Source organism: Anomaloglossus baeobatrachus, chromosome 6 (assembly GCF_048569485.1).
Source record: "Anomaloglossus baeobatrachus isolate aAnoBae1 chromosome 6, aAnoBae1.hap1, whole genome shotgun sequence".
NCBI classification, from domain to species: Eukaryota; Metazoa; Chordata; class Amphibia; order Anura; family Aromobatidae; genus Anomaloglossus; species Anomaloglossus baeobatrachus.
The window spans coordinates 319677155-319696719 of NC_134358.1; the positions used below are offsets into that span (position 1 = coordinate 319677155).

Genomic DNA, 19565 nt, shown 5'->3' on the forward strand with positions numbered 1-19565 from the left:
GTAAGCAATTAGTGGCAATACATTCTGCCTGGGGAAATTTTCTAATGCCTCCTCATTCCGTAAGATTGTTGACTTCGCTTGTCTATGCTTTGTCAGTAGAAAAGCTGTTGTTCTACTTGGTAAATCACATGTCTTTTCCTTACAAGACCACACAGAGCTTTTTAATTACTGAAGACGGAAGCATTGATGTATAGAGTGACACAGCCTGACTACTGATTAACTTGGAGGCATGAGAATCCTAAAATTATGTCTGCTCTTTTAGGATTTCATTTAATTATCATTGGGCCGTTAAATAGCTCTAAACACCACGTCGACTAAAGACGTTTCAATGGTTATCTGCCTTTTAATCACTTGTTTTGAAATGAATGACAAAACATTTTACGTTTTTTTGCGTATCAAGCCTTTTTGATATCTATTTATGTGTGCTGAAGATCTTTTGTTCCTTTATATTCATTCCACACACATTTTCAAGACCAAAATGAATGAATATATTAAAAATAAAGATATGTGACACAGGACAGATTATTTGTTTGAGAAATTCCCTTGATCTACTCTGGGTCCAAGAAGGCTTTGCAATATAGCTAGCACATTATTTTCATTTCCAGTGCATTTTTTGATACTTTTATAGAAGCATGGTTTATATTCTGTCACACAAGGAGAATAGTGGATTGTTGAAATGTCCACTAAAAGCCCAATAACAAAGCCCCCAATTCAGCAAAGCAACTTCAAGAAAATTATGCTATTAAGGCTATGTGCGCACGTTGCGTAATTACATGCAGTTACGCTGCGCTTTTGTAGCGCAGCGTAACTGCATGCGTCCTGTGTCCCCTGCATTATCTATGAAGATTATGCAGGAGACGTGCGCACGTGGCGTCTTAGAGCGCAGCGCTTCGGCTGCTGCCCGAAGCGCGCGTTCTAAGAAGTGACAAGTCACTTCTTCTGTGCGCTTTGCCTGCAGCCCCCGCTCTGTCTATGGGAGGGGCTGCACTCAGAGCGCATGGAATCGGCTTTTTTTTTTTTCCACCAAGGACATTTTCTGCAGCGATTTGAAGCGCACGTGTGCTCTTCAGATCGCTGCAGAAATTTCTGCAGTGACTGTACGCAACGTGCGCACATAGCCTAATTGCTTTGACAATTTGCAAAATTTTAGCTCAACTCCTAGTTTATGACTTTTGTTTTTTTTCACGAGTACTTTCTCCAGCCCTGCCAAAATAGGTGTAGTTGGGGGTGTGATGTTACATCTCTTCTAATTCGTGAGAAGTTTTGGCCTTCCTTACTCCAGAAATCTTACTCTACTCAGGAATTGGAGTAAGAATTGTGGCAAGGCACGCACCACTATTCAGATGTTCCTGGTTCATCAAGAGGTATGTGCCTCTTAATAAATCAACAACATTAGTGTCTAACATGCCCCCTCATCAAGACCTTAATCTTTTATAAATCTTCCAGGCAGCAATGCAATGCAGTCTCTCTATTCCCGTAAGCTGAGAAATAGACTAATTTAACGCAGTAGTTTAGGTTACCTTTTCATCAATGTTTGGTCACTTCATCAGTTTTTACCATCACAGTTTAATTTTTAATTTTTGCATGTGTGGCGCCCCTGAGGCTCTGGTTGCCACAGGGTACTGCACTCCAACCGGGTGTAGTACTGACTATGAATCCAGGGGAGGTCGGTGCCGGTTTCACCATACACAACCACATACACACAAGGGTTACCCCTTCCCCACTGGGGACTGGGCTAGGGTCGGGTACCAAAGGGGTTGCCTACACTGTGGCATTTACAGGATGCCATCACAACAGGGGCCCCAATCCTCTAGCTTAGGACCTGGGTGAGGGGAGGAGCAGCCACCAGGGGAAGTTAGGAGTCACATACAGCAATAAGAGGGTTGTCCAGCAGGAGAGATAGCAAGCAGACGTCCTTCCCGGTAGCTCCTGTGGGACATAGGAGTTTAACGGTCTCTGTGGAGATTCTGTGTCAGCTCCCCCAGGGCCAGCGCAGTTCAGGGTGCAGCCTAGGGCGGTGCAATTCCAAGTTGCACCATTAGACTCTGCCCGGACGGAGAGGTTTTATGCCTCTCTAACCACTGAAGTTTCCAGAGCCAAGTGGCAGTTAGGATTCCGAGGCCTCGATCATGGTCAGACTCAAGGGGATCCACGCTACTGGCAATGGGAGCAGTACTCTACCTAGTACGGAAGGGACTCTAAGTGCTTCAAGCCACAGGCACCCACACTACAAAGTGCAGCAAGGAATGGTCCACAGACTACCGCTCCAGTTCTTACCTCCCACGGATCCGAGATCGACCCGAGCCCATCACGGCTGTGGCCGGTCCTGTGAGGCTGGTGTGGTGCCCCTGAAATAGTCAGGGTGTCACAGGGTACTGCATCCCCCAGCAGCGGTACTCCTTTTACCGCGAACCACGGGTGGCGCCACAAAATCTCACTCCCCTGTAAATACCCCCCTTTACATTTGAAGTGGCCACGAGCCCCCGGGTTCGGAGATCCTTGAGTCACAGCAACCCCCGGATCCGAGCGGTTTGACTGCTGCAGGGGTGGCACACCTCAAATTTCTGGCATCAGGAACAGTATTTGGACTGGGCCCACTAATCTGGGTGACGTGCGCCTTGAAAATCCAAGCTATGGTGTCAAAGTTCCATTCCCACCATTTTCCGCCATCTTTGGCGCTTAAACACCATCTTCCCGACCAAAAGAGCACAAAGCCGAAGCTCCACCCCTCGTCCAGAGAACGCAGCTGGAAGCTGGAGAGCTGGCTGCCGAAAATCAAGGGAGCGTGACAGAATGTAGCAGCGGAAGTGGAGCAAGACTTTGCCATAAAGTTCCTGGACACCGCGGAGGCAAGATGGCGGCAGCAAGGGACTGGTCACCGGAGCGCACTGCTCCCGGGACCATGACTTGGATTGAACAAGAGACCGAGCAGCTCTGCAGGAGGATGTGGACGCAGTTCCTCTACATCCTGGACCATTAGAGGGAAGAGATGAGGAGGTTGGCTATGGCGGTGTGGGTGAGATGGAGGTCCCACGCGTGGAGCTGGTAAGCAACTACCCAGTCCCGGTTGACTCGGCCTACCCGGCCGAGGAATCTGGTCTGCCCCCGGCCACTGCAAGCACCCAGCCACCACCAGCCTCGCCCTCAGCGGACGCCGAGCCGCTACCCCCAACACCGGCAGCGGGGAACCTCCAGCCCCATTTTAAAGAGCCCAGGCTGCGACACCTTCGGCCTCACCACCGGCCAGACTAGACCAGGCCACAATGCCTTTAGTCCCATCACCGGCCCGTCCAGACCCAGCCACATCACCGGAGCACCCAGACTCTGCAATCCCGGCTGCGGAACAGCCAGTTTCTGTACCCACCACAGCGGAGGCAGAGCCTGAGGAGATGCCAGCTCCACTGCCACGCGGCATCCCGGTGGCCGCCGGGGCCGCAGGAGTCCATTTGCAACCAGTACCTGTAAGGGAGGCGAGGCCAGACCCCGATGCCCCCTACTGGGAGAGAGCACAGCAAAGGCTGCATCTAGAGATCATCACCAGAGAACAGCGACAGTGGGAGATTCCTGCCCGCACTAATAAAGAGAAGCAGCACCTGAGGAATGCCACCTACCGGGTCAGAGGGCCGTGGTACCATGGCCTAGTGGAGCGATTCGACCCAGATAAAAGATGGGGGTTTATTACGGAAGCAGGCCTCACGGCTGGGGTATTCATTTTCCGGAGGGATGTGGAGAAGCACCTTACTAGAGGGCACCCAGGTTGTGACCTGGAGCCAGGAGAAATGGTCTCGTACTGCCGGCATTGCGGTGAGCAGGGCTGGTATGCCCTGGAGGTAAAGAGGCTTGTCCTACTAGATGGGAAAGCCATGTTGGCCTCTGCAGTAAATTATGGGCAGTAATGGTAGCGAAACCTGGCTACCCTATGTATAAAGTTTAAGTACGGTATATGTTTCTATGCTGCTAATGTTAATGTGAAATGTTGATTGATTACCAATGCTTGAAAAATGCCAATTACCTAAGTACCTCACCTGATTTACAGTTTGCACCTAGTGCATGGACCCTGTTTGATCTTGTTGCTAATTAATATGGACCATGGCTGTGGGACTGGCAGCAGCCAGCACAAACTTTTGCTATTGTATATAGTTGCGCCTCGTGCACCCACCAGAATCGTCTGTTACACCTCCAGGTCTTCAACGCAGTCACAAGGAACCGGGGGATACAGGTTGTTTGGGTGGTGGGTTGAAGGAGAGGGACAATGGGAATGTACTGTTGCAGGAAGGGGCTGCAGCGGAGTAGGCTGAGCCACCAACTACAGCTACAACCGGTAGCATTCCCATGGTTCTTATAAATGTGAACTCTTGACAGTTTTATGCAAGGTTTAAGTGATGTACAGTACAGAAAGAACAGTTTGGACACACCTTCTTATTCAAAGTATTTTCTTTATTTTCATGACTCTGAAAATTGTAGATTCACATTGAAGGCATCTAAACTATGAATTAACACATGTGGAATGAAATACTTAACAAAAAAGTGTGAAACAACTGAAAATATGTCTTATATTCTAGGTTCTTCAAAGTAGCCACCTTTTGCTTTGATTACTGCTTTGCACACTCTTGGCATTCTCTTGATGAGCTTCAAGAGGTAGTCACCGGAAATGGTCTTCCAACAGTCTTGATGGAGTTCCCAGAGATGCTTAGTACTTGTTGGCCCTTTTGCCTTCACTCTGCGGTCCAGCTCACCCCAAACCATCTCGATTGGGTTCAGGTCTGGTGACTGTGGAGGCCAGATCATCTGGCGTAGCACCCCATCACTCTCCTTCTTAGTCAAATAGCCCTTACACAGCCTGGAGGTGTGTTTTGGGTCATTATCCTGTTGAAAAATTAATGATGATCCAACTAAACGCAAACCAGATGGAATAGCATGCTGCTGCAAGATGCTGTAGTAGCCTTGCTGGTTTAGTATGCCTTGAGTTTTGAATTAATCCCCAACAGTGTCACCAGCAAAGCACCTGCACACCATCACACCTCCTCCTCCATGCTTCACGGTGGGAACCAGGCATGTAGAGTCCATCCGTTCACCTTTTCTGCGTCTCACAAAGACACGGTGGTTGAATCCGAAGATCTCAAATTTGGACTTATCAGACTAAAGCACAGATTTCCACTGGTCTAATGTCCATTCCTTGTGTTCTCTAGCCCAAACAAGTCTCCTCTGCTTGTTGACTGTCCTTAGCAGTGGTTTCCTAGCAGCTATTTTACCATGAAGGTCTGCTGCACAATGTCTCCTCTTAACACTTGTTCTAGAGATGTGTCTGCTGCTAGAACTCTGTGTGGCATTGACCTGGCCTAAATGGAGAAAGAAGGGATGGCACCACCTGGAAGTGGGATCTCCTAGGTACAAGAAACACAATGTATTGAAAAAAGAAAGTGTACCTAATGAAGCGGGATCACCACATATCATATCAAAAAAAGGCAATTTTTATTTAATAATGCAAAAAACCATGATATGAAATACAAACATACAAAAATGGCACAATTCGACACCTCTAAAACCATTTAAAAACCAAACACTGGATACAAAAACTTATAACCCACACATGATAGAAAAAAGTTATGTCTACACATGATAATCCTGTACACGAGTCCTAAATAGCCCTGTGGTTATGCCATACAGTACGACCCAAAGTTAATAAAAACATGGGGATCTGCAGTGACTCTGGAAAAAAAAACAGGGCTATTTAGGACTCGTGTACAAGATTATCATGTGTGGACATACCTTTTTTCCATCATGTGTGGGTTATATGTTTTTGTATCCAGTGTTTAGTTTTTAAATGGTTTTAGAGGTGTCTAATTGTGTCCTTTTTGTACGTTTGCATTTCATGTAATGTGTGTTTTTTTGCATCATTAAATAAAAATTGCCCTTTTTTTAAATGATATGTGGTGATCTCGCTTCATTAGGTATGCTTTCTTTTTTCAATGCATTGACCTGGTCTCTAATCTGAGTTGCTATTAACCTGCAATTTCTGAGGCTGGTGACTCGGATAAACCTATCCTCCGCAGCAGAGGTGACTCTTGGGGCGGCTTTGCACGTTGCAACATTGCACGTGTGATGTCGGTGGGGTCAAATCGAAAGTGACGCACATCCGGCGTCACTTTCGACATCGTTGTGTGTAAATTCTAGATGATACGATGAACGAGCGCAAAAGAGTCGTTATCGTATCATCGCTGCAGGCTCCGACTTTTCCATAATTATGCTGCCGCGACAGGTATGATGCTGTTCCTCGTTCCTGCGGCAGCACACATCGCTGTGTGTGAAGCCGCAGGAGCGAGGAACTTCACCTTACGTGCCGCCGCCGGCTCTACGGAAGGAAGGAGGTGGGTGGGATGGTTACATCCTGCTCATCTCCGCCCCTCCGCTGCTATTGGCCGCCTGCCGTGTGACCTCGCTTTGACGCCACACGACCCGGTCCCTTAGGAAGGAGGCGGGTCACCGGCCAGAGCGACAGTCGCAGGGCAGGTGAGTGCATGTGAAGCTGGAGTAGCGATAATTTTCGCTACGCCAGCTATCACAAGATATCGTACCTGCGACGGGGGTGGGGACTATCGCGTGCGACATCGCAGCATCGGCTTGTGATGTCGCAACGTGCAAAGCCCGCCTTGGTCTTCCTTTCCTGGGGCGGTCCTCATGTGAGCCAGTTTCTTTGTAGCGTTGGAGGGAATTTGCCACTGCACTTGGGGCACTTTCAAAGTTTTCCGAATTTTTCGGACTGACTGACCTTCATTTCTTAAAGTAATGATGGCCACTCATTTTTCTTTACTTAGAATTTGTATTATGGCAAGAAAAAAGCAGCTAACAGTCTATTCAGTAGGACTATCAGCTGGGTATCCACCAGACGTCTGCACAACACAACTGATTGTCCCAACGCCATTTATAAGGCAAGAAATCCAACTTATTACACCTGACAGGGCACACCTATGAAGTGAGAACCATTTCCGGTGACTACCTCTTAAAGCTCATCAAGAGAATGCCAAGAGTGTGCAAAGCAGTAATCAAAGCAAAAGGTGACTACTTTGAAGAACCTAGAATATACGACATATTTTCATTTGTTTCACACTTTTTTGTTAAGTATTTTATTCCACATGTGTTAATTCATAGTTTTGATGCCTTCAATGTGAATCTACAATTTACAGAGTCATGAAAATAAAGAAAACTCTTTGAATGAGAAGGTGTGTCAAAACTTTTAGTCTGTACTGTACCTACTCCCTGTGTGGAATGAGAAATTGTTAAATTAAAAATGTTACTTCTTTTTCAATTAAAACAAAATAAACCTTTGGGTGTCTTGTAGCTCGGGGACGAGCTATGTTTAACCAAGGGGGAATGTGACGCCCCTGAACTATTCAGGGTGTCACAGGGTTACTGCACACCCCTTTCACTTCTCGTACAGGACTCAACCCCCCATGATTCTGGGATCCTAACTTTTGGTATTGCTCCATCAGCATGCAAATCCCACACCCTGTCAGGCACACCAGTGGGTGGTCTAGCTGGAAAAGGACCACTCGCCTAGGGGTCAGGCAGACTGTTGGGAGGGAGGAAGTCAAAGAGAGGAAGTGTAGAGCAAAGCTTAGTCAGTTTGGTAGTAGCTCCCATGGAAGGAATTGCTGAGAGTAGCAGCTCCCTGGAGTAGTAGTAGCTCCCAAAGAGTGAGGAGCTGGAAGTTGGAGCTCCCTGTGGACTTTTGGCTAGGTCGCGGACGGTGGTCTGTGACCGAAGGAGTCGGAGACCCATTCGCAGAGTATTAGGAGAAAGGTGCCAGGCGTAGTTTTGGGGAACGGCAGGCACCGGAGTACATAGTAACCGAACCGGACCGAGCATGGCAGGGTACTAGACCCTAGATCAGGGAGTAGCTTCACGCAACCTGATAATTAACCTGTGGAGGATAGTTTCTTTATGGACTTTCCCCAAGAGCTCACAGATCGAAGGCATCAACACAAAGAGGGGGATAGGGCTTTCCAGCTTATGCGGCCCACTGAAATTCCAAGTGTCAGCCCTCGAGAGCATAGCTTCACTACTTAACAGTGGGGAGCGGGACCCCGACAGCTTCAAGCATAGGGGACACAACGAACACTAAAATACAGTGCATGGAGGCAAGGTACAGATCATCAGCAATACCAAAGGGAGCGGACTCCTGGACGGGCTCCCCTGAAGTGGCAGCGGCACTCAGAGATTTGGTTTACCTTTGTGTCAGAGTCTGCTTTGCGGTCGCATCACTACCAACACTGCCTCAGTGAGTACGCTGTCCTCCCCTGCTACCAACCTGCACCACGCTCCCCTACACCTCCTCCATCATCCAGAGTCCCAGGGCCTCCCCTATGGAGGGAACGGAGGAGGCTGGGACGAGGAGGCTGGGACGTTCCCTCCCATGGAGGGAACGTCATCTGGCTGACCCACTCCATCTCCTCCGGGTACTCCCATCGGCAGCTGCGGTACTCCCCTTACAGCAAACCACGGGTGGCGTCACAAACTCTTATGCCCTGTAAATACCCCCTTTTCATTTGAAATGGCCACGAGCCCCTGGGTTCGGAGAGCCTCGAGCCACAGCAACCCTCGGATCCGAGTGGTTCGACCGCCGCAGGGGCGGCACACTGGCTACTGAAGTTGTGAGTAAAGACACCTTGAACTCGCAAAGACTGTGTTGGCTTGTCCTTACCAGCGTCGCTGCCCAGCGCTTAGGCGCCGAGCCATTATAACCCTTTGTCATCCACCCAGGGCTGGCTCCGCATGTGGGGAGCGACACCATCCCGACTGCCATAACATCCGCCCCCGTGAGTAATTCTGCAGCTGCGGCTACTCTCTGGCCGCATACCACAGGTGGAATCACAACAAACTTTTCCCAATCACCCCGCTTGCCCTTCATTTACTGCACACCTCGGGGCAACGGAACCGAGCAAGGCCACCCCATGACAATGCCTGACACAACCTGCAACGGCTTGAGTAGGTTAACCACCTGCCCTGTAGGGTGCTGCACATGCAAGAAAGTTTCTCAAGCTTCTCCTGTCAAACAAACATGAAAAACAGACAGCATTAGAATACAGCTAAAAATGCAATTGAGTGCCATCCAAATTTTTGATGGACCCACAAACTTGAATGAGTAAAATTGATTTGTGAAAGATGAGTTCTCTCGGTCTTGGACTTGTGAAGAACCCTATGAACTGTAATACATACTGTATATGCTCTATAAGTGAAAATCACAGATAGAAATTGTGTGAAAAGTGGAAGCATGAATGAATTCCTAGACCAGTCCAGTACCTAGAAGCGGATTAATTTTTGCCTAATTTCTTTACTTGAAAAGTTTGTGTGTGGTCATCTCATATTTTTCTGAATGTTAAATCTGGTAGCGTTCATTGCCAGCAAACCACTGTGAAACTCCTCTCCCATCACGTTTATTGTCTACACACATATTTAAGAGCTTAGGGCTGTGAGTCTCGTGACCACACTATTCATAAGAACTTGCACAGGCTGTTCCTAGGTAACGTAACCCCTGCTGTTTTCCCACTGTATTTTTTTGCATGTTTTTCGTAGGTGCCTACACCAACCTATTCGCTTTATGTTTTTGCAACTGTTCATTTTAGTGCTGAGACACCACAATTCTACACTTAAAAACACAATTGTTATTTTACATGCATTTTTTCATACTCTCCGTAAGAGTCTATAGGAAAAAAATGCACAAAACGTGCACAGTTCTACCTCATGTTTTAATGCACAGTTGGTGTAACTTTCCATGAAATCACATCCACTGTTTGAACTGTTAAATGCACCAAATTTTCCACACAAAAAATACAGTGGGAAAAATGCAGTGTAAAAGGCAGGCTTGTAAAACACCAGTCTTCAAGGGCCAACAACAGTGCATGTTTTCAGGATATCCTCAGGTGATAATTTATTCAACTGCACAGGTGATGATTCCAACATCGCATTTTGATGTGTATTGTTGCCAGAAGATGCAGATTTGGTGTATACATTTCGGTACCAAATCTGCATCTGTTGGCAAAAAAATGCAGTTTTCTGCCAAGAGGTGCAGGTCTGATTGAACTCAGTAATTTTACCTCAGGTGAACTGAGTTCAATCAGTTCATCGCGGTCACAGGTGGGGTACTGTGGGAACCTCCAGCTGTAACCCTAATAAACTCAGTGATGTCACCACTCACAGTTGCAGCTCTGTTAGTGTCTGCTTGAAGCCGCAATGGGTGATCATGTGCCCGCATACTGCGACTTCAGTATGTAGCAGAGCCGGGATCGTTGTGGCACCTCATGTGGATTATGTCGGACCTGGGTATTTGTGGAGCTAATAAATTGGAAAAAAAGGGTGTTTTTTTGGGTTTTTTTTTTCAGTGTTTGTGTTTCTTTTCACTTACAGGATTAGTAATGAGGTGTTCTCATACTTCCTACCCATTACTAATCTAGGGCTTAGTGACAGATGTGAGCTGTCATTACTCCGATTAGCCAGCTCATCTCTTTGCCCTGGTGCTGTGGCAAAGTGCCAGAATTGTCACATCTAATGGATGCAACAATTCTGGGTTTCTGCAGGCTGCTATTTTAAAGCTGGGGGGCCTAATAACCATGGGCCTCCCTCCTCCCTAGCCTGAGAACACCAGTCCCCTAGCTTTTGGATTTATCTTGGCGGGGTATAAAAATTAGTGGGGACTGCACCCTATTTTTTAAAATTATTTAAATAATTAAAAAATAGCCTTATAGGGTCCCTCTTATTTTGATAGCCAGCCAAGATAAGCAGATGGCTGGGGGCTGCAGCTTGTAACCATCTGCTTTATTTGTGCTGGGTATCACAATATGGGAGACTCTACACCATTTTCTTTATTTTTACACCACGAAAGGGATGCAAACAGCGTTTGTGATTCCACACAGATGCTGGCTGACAGGGTGTGGGCGTGGTCTGATAGTAACCAATCACAGGTGTTGGGACTGACGGTGGGTGGGGGAAGCAGTGAATATGCATGAGGAGTAATGAGCAGACCCGGAAGTAGTTTTACAGCAGCGGGGAAGGTCTGTAAGTATAACAGTCCTGCTTTATTACTTCTTTATTTCTTTTTCCTTTTTTTTTTTTTTTTTTTTTAAACTTCAATTATTATCCGTGTGGCCAAGCCCGAACTTTTACATGGATTTCCCTGAGACGTCCTTGTTCAGGGTCCATGCACAGACAATAGGTATCTGGTACGGACTCCAAACTTTACAGTTAGGTTTCCCCATCACTACTGAAGTTATTTTGGCAGGTTATTTTTGTCGCACAATGAATGCCATAAAACTAAAATCTCCAAAAATTAAAAAAATAGCAATTTTGCCGTGCTTGGATTTTTTTTCCGCTTTCCAGCACATTAAATGATACTTAGTCAGAATAAATACAAAAGGCAAATAAGACAGATTTGCCCTATTTGAGCGCAGTTGATAGGTACCCAACTGTTAAGAAAATATATCTGGTAAATGCTGTCCAATGTTAAACCATATTCAGACATTTTACATATAAAATCTGTAACCAACAAGTGAAATGTTTTCACTTTTTATTTTTGTAAATTCTGACTTATTGTTCATTTATTATGCTTGATCTATAGTGGCAGCATACAGTCATATGAAAAAGTTTGGGCACCCCGGTGCAAAAGTATGGCCACCCGTATCAATTTCTTGATTTGAACACTCCTAACTACTTTTTACTGACTTACTAAAGTACTTAATTGGTTTTTTAACCTCATTGAGCTTTGAACTTCATAGGCAGGTGTATCTAATCATGAGAAAAGGTATTAAGGTGGCCACTTGCAAGTTGTTCTCCTATTTGAATCTCCTATGAAGAGTGGCATCATGGGCTCCTCAAAACAACTCTCAAATGATCTGAAAACAAAGATTATTCAGTTGTTCAGGGGAAGGTACAAAAAGTTGTCCCAGAGAGTTAAACTGTCAGTTTCCACTGTGAGGAACATAGTAAGGAAATGGAAGAACACAGGTATAGTTCTTGTTAAGCCCAGAAGTGGCAGGCCAAGAAAAATATCAGAAAGGCAGAGAAGAAGAATGGTGAGAACAGTCAAGGACAATCCACAGACCACCTCCAAAGACCTGCAGCTTCATCTTGCTGCACATGGTGTCAATGTGCATCGGTCAACAATACAGCGCACTTTGCACAAGGAGAAACTGTATGGGAGAGTGATGCGAAAGAAGCCGTTTCTGCAAGCACGCCACAAACAGAGTCGCCTGAGGTATGCAAAAGTACATTTGGACAAGCCAGTTACATTTTGGAAGAAGGTCCTGTGGACTGGTGAAACAAAGATTGAGTTGTTTGGTCATACAAAAAGGCATTATGCATGGAGGCAAAACCCCCCCGGCATTCCAAGAAAAGATTTTGCTACCCACAGTAAAATTTGGTGGAGGTTCCATCATGCTTGGCTGTGTGGCCAATGCCGGCACCGGGAATCTTGTTAAAGTTGAGGGTCGCATGGATTCAACTCAGTATCAGCAGATTCTTGACAATAATGTGCAAGAATCAGTGACGAAGTTGAAGTTACGCAGGGGATGGATATTTCAGCAAGACAATGATCCAAAACACGGCTCCAAATCTACTCAGGCATTCATGCAGAGGAACAATTACAATGTTCTGGAATGGCCATCCCAGTCCCCAGACCTGAATATCATTGAAAATCTGTGGGATGATTTGAAGCGTGCTGTCCATGCTCGGCGACCATCAAACTTAACTGAACTGGAATTGTTTTGTAAACAGGCATGGTCAAATATACCTTCATCCAGAATCCAGGAACTCATTAAAAGCTACAGGTAGCGACTAGAGGCTGTTATTTTTGCAAAAGAAGGATCTACAAAATATTAATGTCAATTTTATGTTGAGGTGCCCATACTTTTGCATTGGTCAAGTTTTGTTTAAATGCGGATTGCACATTTTCTGTTAGTACAATAAACCTCATTTCAATCCAGAAATATTACTCAGTCCATCAGTTATTAGATATATGAAACTGAAATAGCTGTTGCAAAAACCCAAATTGTTATAAAGAAAAAAGATTAACATTAATAGGGGTGCACAAACTTTTTCATATGACTGTATTCTGCAGTACTTTGCTGGCATTGCCATCAATGTTCCCTTATCAGTCTGTCTGATGTAGCAGGATAATCTGTGTGGCCTTCAGGGCCAACTTTGGATTTTTGTACCTGTAATTACTAATTCAGTGTTATTGAGCCTTGTAGTTAAATATAATGGCAGAATAAATGATATGTTGACATTTCGTATTCATTGCTCTTAACGTCTGAAAATTGGCTGATTCTTGTTAAATATGAATGCTTCTTAATTGGTTGCTTGTTTTTCTTGTGGTGGCTTTTCACAGGAGGAGTCCTAGATTACGCCATGTCATTAGGAAGCAGCAGCATTCTTCTGCTGACAATCTAATAAATGAAATGACCTATGTGACAGAGACAGAAGATGTGTTCTACACTTACAAAGGCTCCCCAACTTCAAAAGAAAGTGATTGTGAATTTTTTCAGAACCAGAGCCCGCAGAGGTAAGAGACGTTTGTGTTTGATGCCTTTCAATCGTTCCCAACTTGCAGATGCTTTTTGATGTACTGAAAAATATATTTGTATCACTCTTGGTATATATCAGCACCAGGAGGGCTGATAGAAGAGGCCTCTGTGCAAGAACAGTAAATGGGCCCTTTGCACTCCAACAGCTCTCCGTAATGCACCATTCCACCTAGTTTGGAGATAGAAGTGGACCTCTTACCTCTGATAACATGTATTCTAATTTTCTTTGCTTGTGTTGCATGTTTAAGACACTAGAAGGAGCTATGGCATTATACAGTACATTTTCAATTCCTTGACAAGTTATTATTCTGGACCAAGAGCTTATTTTAGTTATACCGTCTACATAGGGAATTTGAATTTAGGTTGTAGGCTGGCTGTATTAACCCAAATTACTTGCTCCATTTTTTGGCCTATTACTTAGACTTGCTCAGTAATAATATATTTCTAATTGAAGAAAGGCTTACTAAAATCAGCATATGATTATACCTAATGATGCACAAGACACCTTCCCAAACATAAGAAACCGATATAATGATGAAAAGATTGTAAAAAAGCAAAAACTTTGTATTCCGCAATTATGTTTGTAAAACCGACATCTCTGAGATTGGGTATGCTTACTTGTTACTCTTGTAGCATTATTTAGTCCCTCGATGATTAATATTCCAAGTTTTTAAAGATGACACAACATTAGTAAACAAAAAAAAAATCTTTTTTTCCAACAATCTAGAAAATAATTACATTTTTCTCCGGAATATATTAGGCTCACTAGTGTATAAAGTACCAGGACCATAAACAGGCATGAAAAGTATTATGCATTAGAGATGATCAGATATTTTCAAATTCTAAAGGTTGGACGAACTTTTCTAGAAAAACAACAAAAAGAGGACTAAATATCCTCCACAATTTAAGATAAAGCAGAGTAAAGCAGTGGTGAACTGCTCAGGCCAAAAAACTAATGCACTACCAGGATGCAACCAGTCGAATAGTATGGGCGTGTAATAGGCTGCTGACTGGGCTACTATGCACCTGTAAGTGTGAACGGAGCCCTATGCAAGACACTAGTGTGCAATTTTACCATCTAATGATCACTCCCTCCATGTTTTGGAATTGTGTGAGTGATTTGCTCCTCTTGCACCTGTGATGTCTCCATTTATTGTGAGCATACCTCCCAACCGTCCCGGATACAGCGGGACAGCCCCGATTTTATAGTCTAGTCCCGTTCTCACGCCCGGGAGCTCCGTAATCCCGCATTGTAGTGAGAGGCAGCTGCCACGCCCCCGCACTCTGCCGACCACGCCCCCTCCGGATGCAGGCCACACTCTCTGGATGCCTTCCATGGCATCTATGCTGCTGGGCACGCCGCTTGCTGTTGTCCACACCCCCTCTGAATGCTGGACACATACACTCCTCGGGATGTCTTCCTTGTCCCCTCCTGCTGCTCGCTCTATGCTGGCCACGCCCCCTTTGCCTGCCTCTTCTGCCCAGGATCCTCACATGTGACCGGCTCTCCACAGCGGCTGCTTCGTTTGTTCTGCAACTGAGGTAAGAGCAGCAGCAGAGAGAGAGCAGAGTCAGTGCAGGAGGACAGAGCAGAGTGAGTGCAGGAGGATAGTGCAGAGTGAGTGCAGGAGGATAGTGCAGAGTGTGTGCAGGAGGACAGAGCAGAGTCAGTGCAGGAGGACATAGCAGAGTCAGTGCAGGAGGACAGAGCAGAGTCAGTGCAGGAGGACAGAGCAGAGTCAGTGCAGGAGGACAGAGCAGAGTCAGTGCAGAGTCAGTGCAGGAGGACAGAGCAGAGTCAGTGCAGGAGGACAGAGCAGAGTCAGTGCAGGAGGACAGAGCAGAGTCAGTGCAGGAGGACAGAGCAGAGTGAGTGCAGGAGGACAAAGCAGAGTGAGTGCAGGAGGACAGAGCAGAGTGAGTGCAGGAGATCAGAGCAGAGGGAGTGCAGGAGAACAGAGCAGAGTGAGTGCAGGAGGACAGAGCAGAGTGAGTGCATACCTCCCAACCGTCCCGGATACAGCGGGACTATCACGCTTTGCATTGTTTGTCCCGTTGCCACGGGCGGGACGGCCGTCTCCCGGGCTCCTCCCACTCACTCTCTCCCCGCCTCCCTGCTTTTCCCTCCTACCATCCTAACACGTGACGTGGCATAACAGAGAGGAGCGCGCTGCCCGAAACTAGTCTCTGTCTGCTCTGTGCTGCTGCTAAGGTATGTAGAATCTCCCCAGCGCTGATTCCCCTCCCCTCCCGGCCGGAGCCTCTCTGTGCGGTTAGCCGGCCGCCTGTCTGTGCGGTCGGCCGGCCGCCTCTCTGTGCGGTCGCCGGCCGCCTCTCTGTGCGGTCGGCCGGCCGCCTCTCTGTGCGGTCGGCCGGCCGCCTCTCTGTGCGGTCGGCCGGCCGCCTCTCTGTGCGGTCGGCCGGCCGCCTCTCTGTGCGGTCGGCCAGCCGCCTCTCTGTGCGTTCGGCCGGCCGTCTCTCTGTGCGGGCGCCCCCCGCCGCCTGTCTGGCCGGCCGCCTGTCTGTGCGGGCGCCCCCGCCGCCTGTCTGTGCGGGCGGCCCGCCGCCTCATTGTGCGGGCGGCCGGCCGCCTCTCTGTGCGGGTGGACGGCCGCCTGTCTCTGCGGTGGACGGCCGCCTCTCTGTGCGGGCGGCCCGCCGCCTCTCTGTGCGGCGGCCCGCCGCCTGTCTGTGCGGGCGCCCCCCGCCGCCTGTCTGTGCGGGCAGCCCGCCGCCTCATTGTGCGGGCGGCCGGCCGCCTCTCTGTGCGGGCGGACGGCCGCCTCTCTGTGCGGGCGGCTGGCCGCCTCTCTGTGCGGCGGCCCGCCGCCTGTCTGTGCGGGCGGCCCGCCGCCTCACTGTGGCTGCCTGCGTCTCCGTGCTGGAGGCCCGCCAGCTGCCTGCGTGTCCATGCTGGAGGCCCGCCGGCTGCCTGCGTGTCCATGCTGGAGGCCCGCCGGCTGCCTGCGTGTCCGTGCTGGAGGCCCGCCGGCTGCCTGCGTGTCCGTGCTGGAGGCCCGCCGGCTACCTGCGTGTCCATGCTGGAGGCCCGCCGGCTGCCTGCGTGTCCGTGCTGGAGGCCCGCCGGCTGCCTGCGTGTCCGTGTTGGAGGCCCGCCGGCTGCCTGCGTGTCCGTGCTGGAGGCCCGCCGGCTGCCTGCGTGTCCGTGCTGGAGGCCCGCCGGCTGCCTGCGTGTCCGTGCTGGAGGCCCGCCGGCTGCCTGCGTGTCCATGCTGGAGGCCCGCCGGCTGCCTGCGTGTCCATGCTGGAGGCCCGCCGGCTGCCTGCGTGTCCATGCTGGAGGCCCGCCGGCTGCCTGCGTGTCCATGCTGGATGCCCGCCGGCTGCCTGCGTGTCCATGCTGGAGGCCCGCCGGCTGCCTGCGTGTCCATGCTGGAGGCCCGCCGACTGCCTGCGTGTCCATGCTGGAGGCCCGCCGGCTGCCTGCGTGTCCATGCTGGAGGCCCGCCGACTGCCTGCGTGTCCATGCTGGAGGCCCGCCGGCTGCCTGCGTGTCCATGCTGGAGGCCCGCCGGCTGCCTGCGTGTCCATGCTGGAGGCCCGCCGGCTGCCTTCGTGTCCATGCTGGAGGCCCGCCGGCTGCCTGCGTGTCCATGCTGGAGGCCCGCCGGCTGCCTGCGTGTCCATGCTGGAGGCCCGCCGGCTGCCTGCGTGTCCATGCTGGAGGCCCGCCGGCTGCCTGCGTGTCCATGCTGGAGGCCCGCCGGCTGCCTGCGTGTCCATGCTGGAGGCCCGCCGGCTGCCTGCGTGTCCATGCTGGAGGCCCGCCGGCTGCCTGTGTGTCCATGCTGGAGGCCCGCCGGCTGCCTGCGTGTCCATGCTGAATGGGTGTGGATGGGGAGTGGATATGGGCGTGACTGTGAAATGGGTGTGGTTAGGGGGCGTTGCCTAAAAATTTGCCGCGCAAACTTTGTCCCTCTTTTCCTTCTTTAAAAGTTGGGAGGTATGTTGTGAGTCTGGTTGTATCCTGGTAGTGCATTAGTTTTTGGCCTGGGCAGTTCACCACTGCTTTATCCTGCTGTGAGTATTGGACGAACTTTTCCCAAAAAATCGATTTGTGGCAAATGAATTTGCCTTGAATTGTAGGCACGCCAATTGCCCTGAAAATAGTTGCACAACACTCTGAAGTCTCCTAGGACTGTGTATAACACCTTTCAATCTCTATAACGCAAACACTGCATTATTAATGTCAGAGTGACCTCATCATGGAAACAGATGGTAACCCAGTAGTCACCAAAAGCCCATGTTATAACATATAATTTTCACTTTTTTTTTTTTTTAACGTAGAAAAACTGCTCAGAAATTATTAATCTCCGGCTACGTTCACATGTCCAGTAGTCAACTGTTAAAAAGGATCCAGCAGCAATCCTTTAACAAAAAAAAACATTTTTCAGATAATAAAACACACTTTTTCCCCCCAAATATTGGAGGAAAATCTATGTGCTTCATATAGTGTGAATGTAGCTTGCATGGCTCGCCTTGTGTGTGTGGGGGGGTGTGGAGCAGGGTTACAGGAGCAGGGTAGCAACTGCATGAAGCTGCTGGCTGCGGCAGGAGGGGTCATGCTTCGGACCCTGGGCATGCCATCTAGTTAAGCAGATATTAATCCAAAATGAATATTCAATGCTCCCCCACGTCCATAATTCCTCACACTTCTCGGCACTGAGGTCAGTGATAGTAAATCCAAAATTAATATCTACTGGTTCCCACACCCATAGTCCTGCCCACCTCTCAGCACCAGCATCAGTGAAAGGGAATCCAAAATGAATATTCAGTGTTCCCATGCACATAATTCCGCCCACCTCTCAGTAGCAGTGAATATTTTATTTTGGATTTACTATCACTGATGCCGGTGCCGAGAAGTGGGTAGAATTATATTTGTGGGGAACAGTGAATATTCATTTTGGGTTAACATTTGCTTGACTAGCCAGTGTGCGATACTGAATTTGCCAGGCTGACAGCAAGAAAACTGGAGATAGTCTAATATATAAAGCTGAGTCTATGTGTGTGTGTGTGTGTGTGTGTGTGTGTGTGTGTGTGTGTCCGCTAAAGGAATCCGCACCATTGCATTTACAATCACGAAATTTGCACAGACACCTCATGTGACTCAGGGAACGTCATAGACTATGTTTTCACGGGAAAATGTAACCCCACGCTTTACAGTTACTCTCCAAAAAAACTGCCTCTATTAAAGTCAATGGAGCTGCGAGCAGTGGGTTATTAATAGCAGCTCTGATTGGTTGCTATAGGAACAAAATAAATTGTAAGTATAAGAAGCTTATGTGTGAGGTAATAGGATGTCGATGGGGAGACAGATAAAGAGACAGACAGACATAGACACAGACAGAGTAAGAGGCAGACAGGGAAAAAGGCAGAGAGAGAGACAGACAGTCAAAAGAGACAGAGAGACAGTCAAAGAGACAGACGGGGAAAGAGACAGATGGACGGGGAAAGAGACAGACGGACGGGGAAAGAGACAGACGGGGAGAGAGACAGACGGACGGGGAGAGAGACAGACGGACGGGGAGAGAGACAGACGGACGGGGAGAGAGACAGACGGACGGGGAGAGAGACAGACGGACGGGGAGAGAGACACAGACACACACAGACAGACAGACAGAGACACACACAGACAGAGACAGCTACTATCCTGGGCAACGCCCGAGTACTACAGCTAGTAGAGCAATAAAAGTTACAGATCCGGACAGTGCTGACCAATCCAAATTTTAGGCTACCATTGTATGGTACTAAAAAATCAGATGACATATTCCGTTCACCATTGGCAAATTCCACTTCAGGTCCACCTGTCAATGTGGCCCTGCAGCTGTTGCAAAACTACAACTTCAATCTTGCTTTGACAGGTTGGGATGAGGGGAGCTGTAGTTTGGCAATAGCTGCAGAGCCACACAGGTTGTACAAAACTGCTGTCCCCACACGAGTGTAGCAGAACCTGTGGCCCTCCAGCAGCGG

The 19565-nt window shown here is 48.5% G+C and overlaps 1 protein-coding gene across 3 annotated transcripts in view; it reads left to right on the top strand.

Annotated features, from left to right (window-relative positions):
• PTPN3 (protein tyrosine phosphatase non-receptor type 3) overlaps nt 1–19565 on the top strand; it is a 421949-nt gene that overhangs the window by 286945 nt on the left and 115439 nt on the right. For all 3 annotated transcript variants that reach the window (XM_075314923.1, XM_075314926.1, XM_075314925.1), the window contains one exon: nt 13379–13552. In XM_075314923.1, the coding sequence (XP_075171038.1) occupies nt 13379–13552 (174 nt within the window). The remainder of the gene's footprint in view (nt 1–13378; nt 13553–19565) is intronic.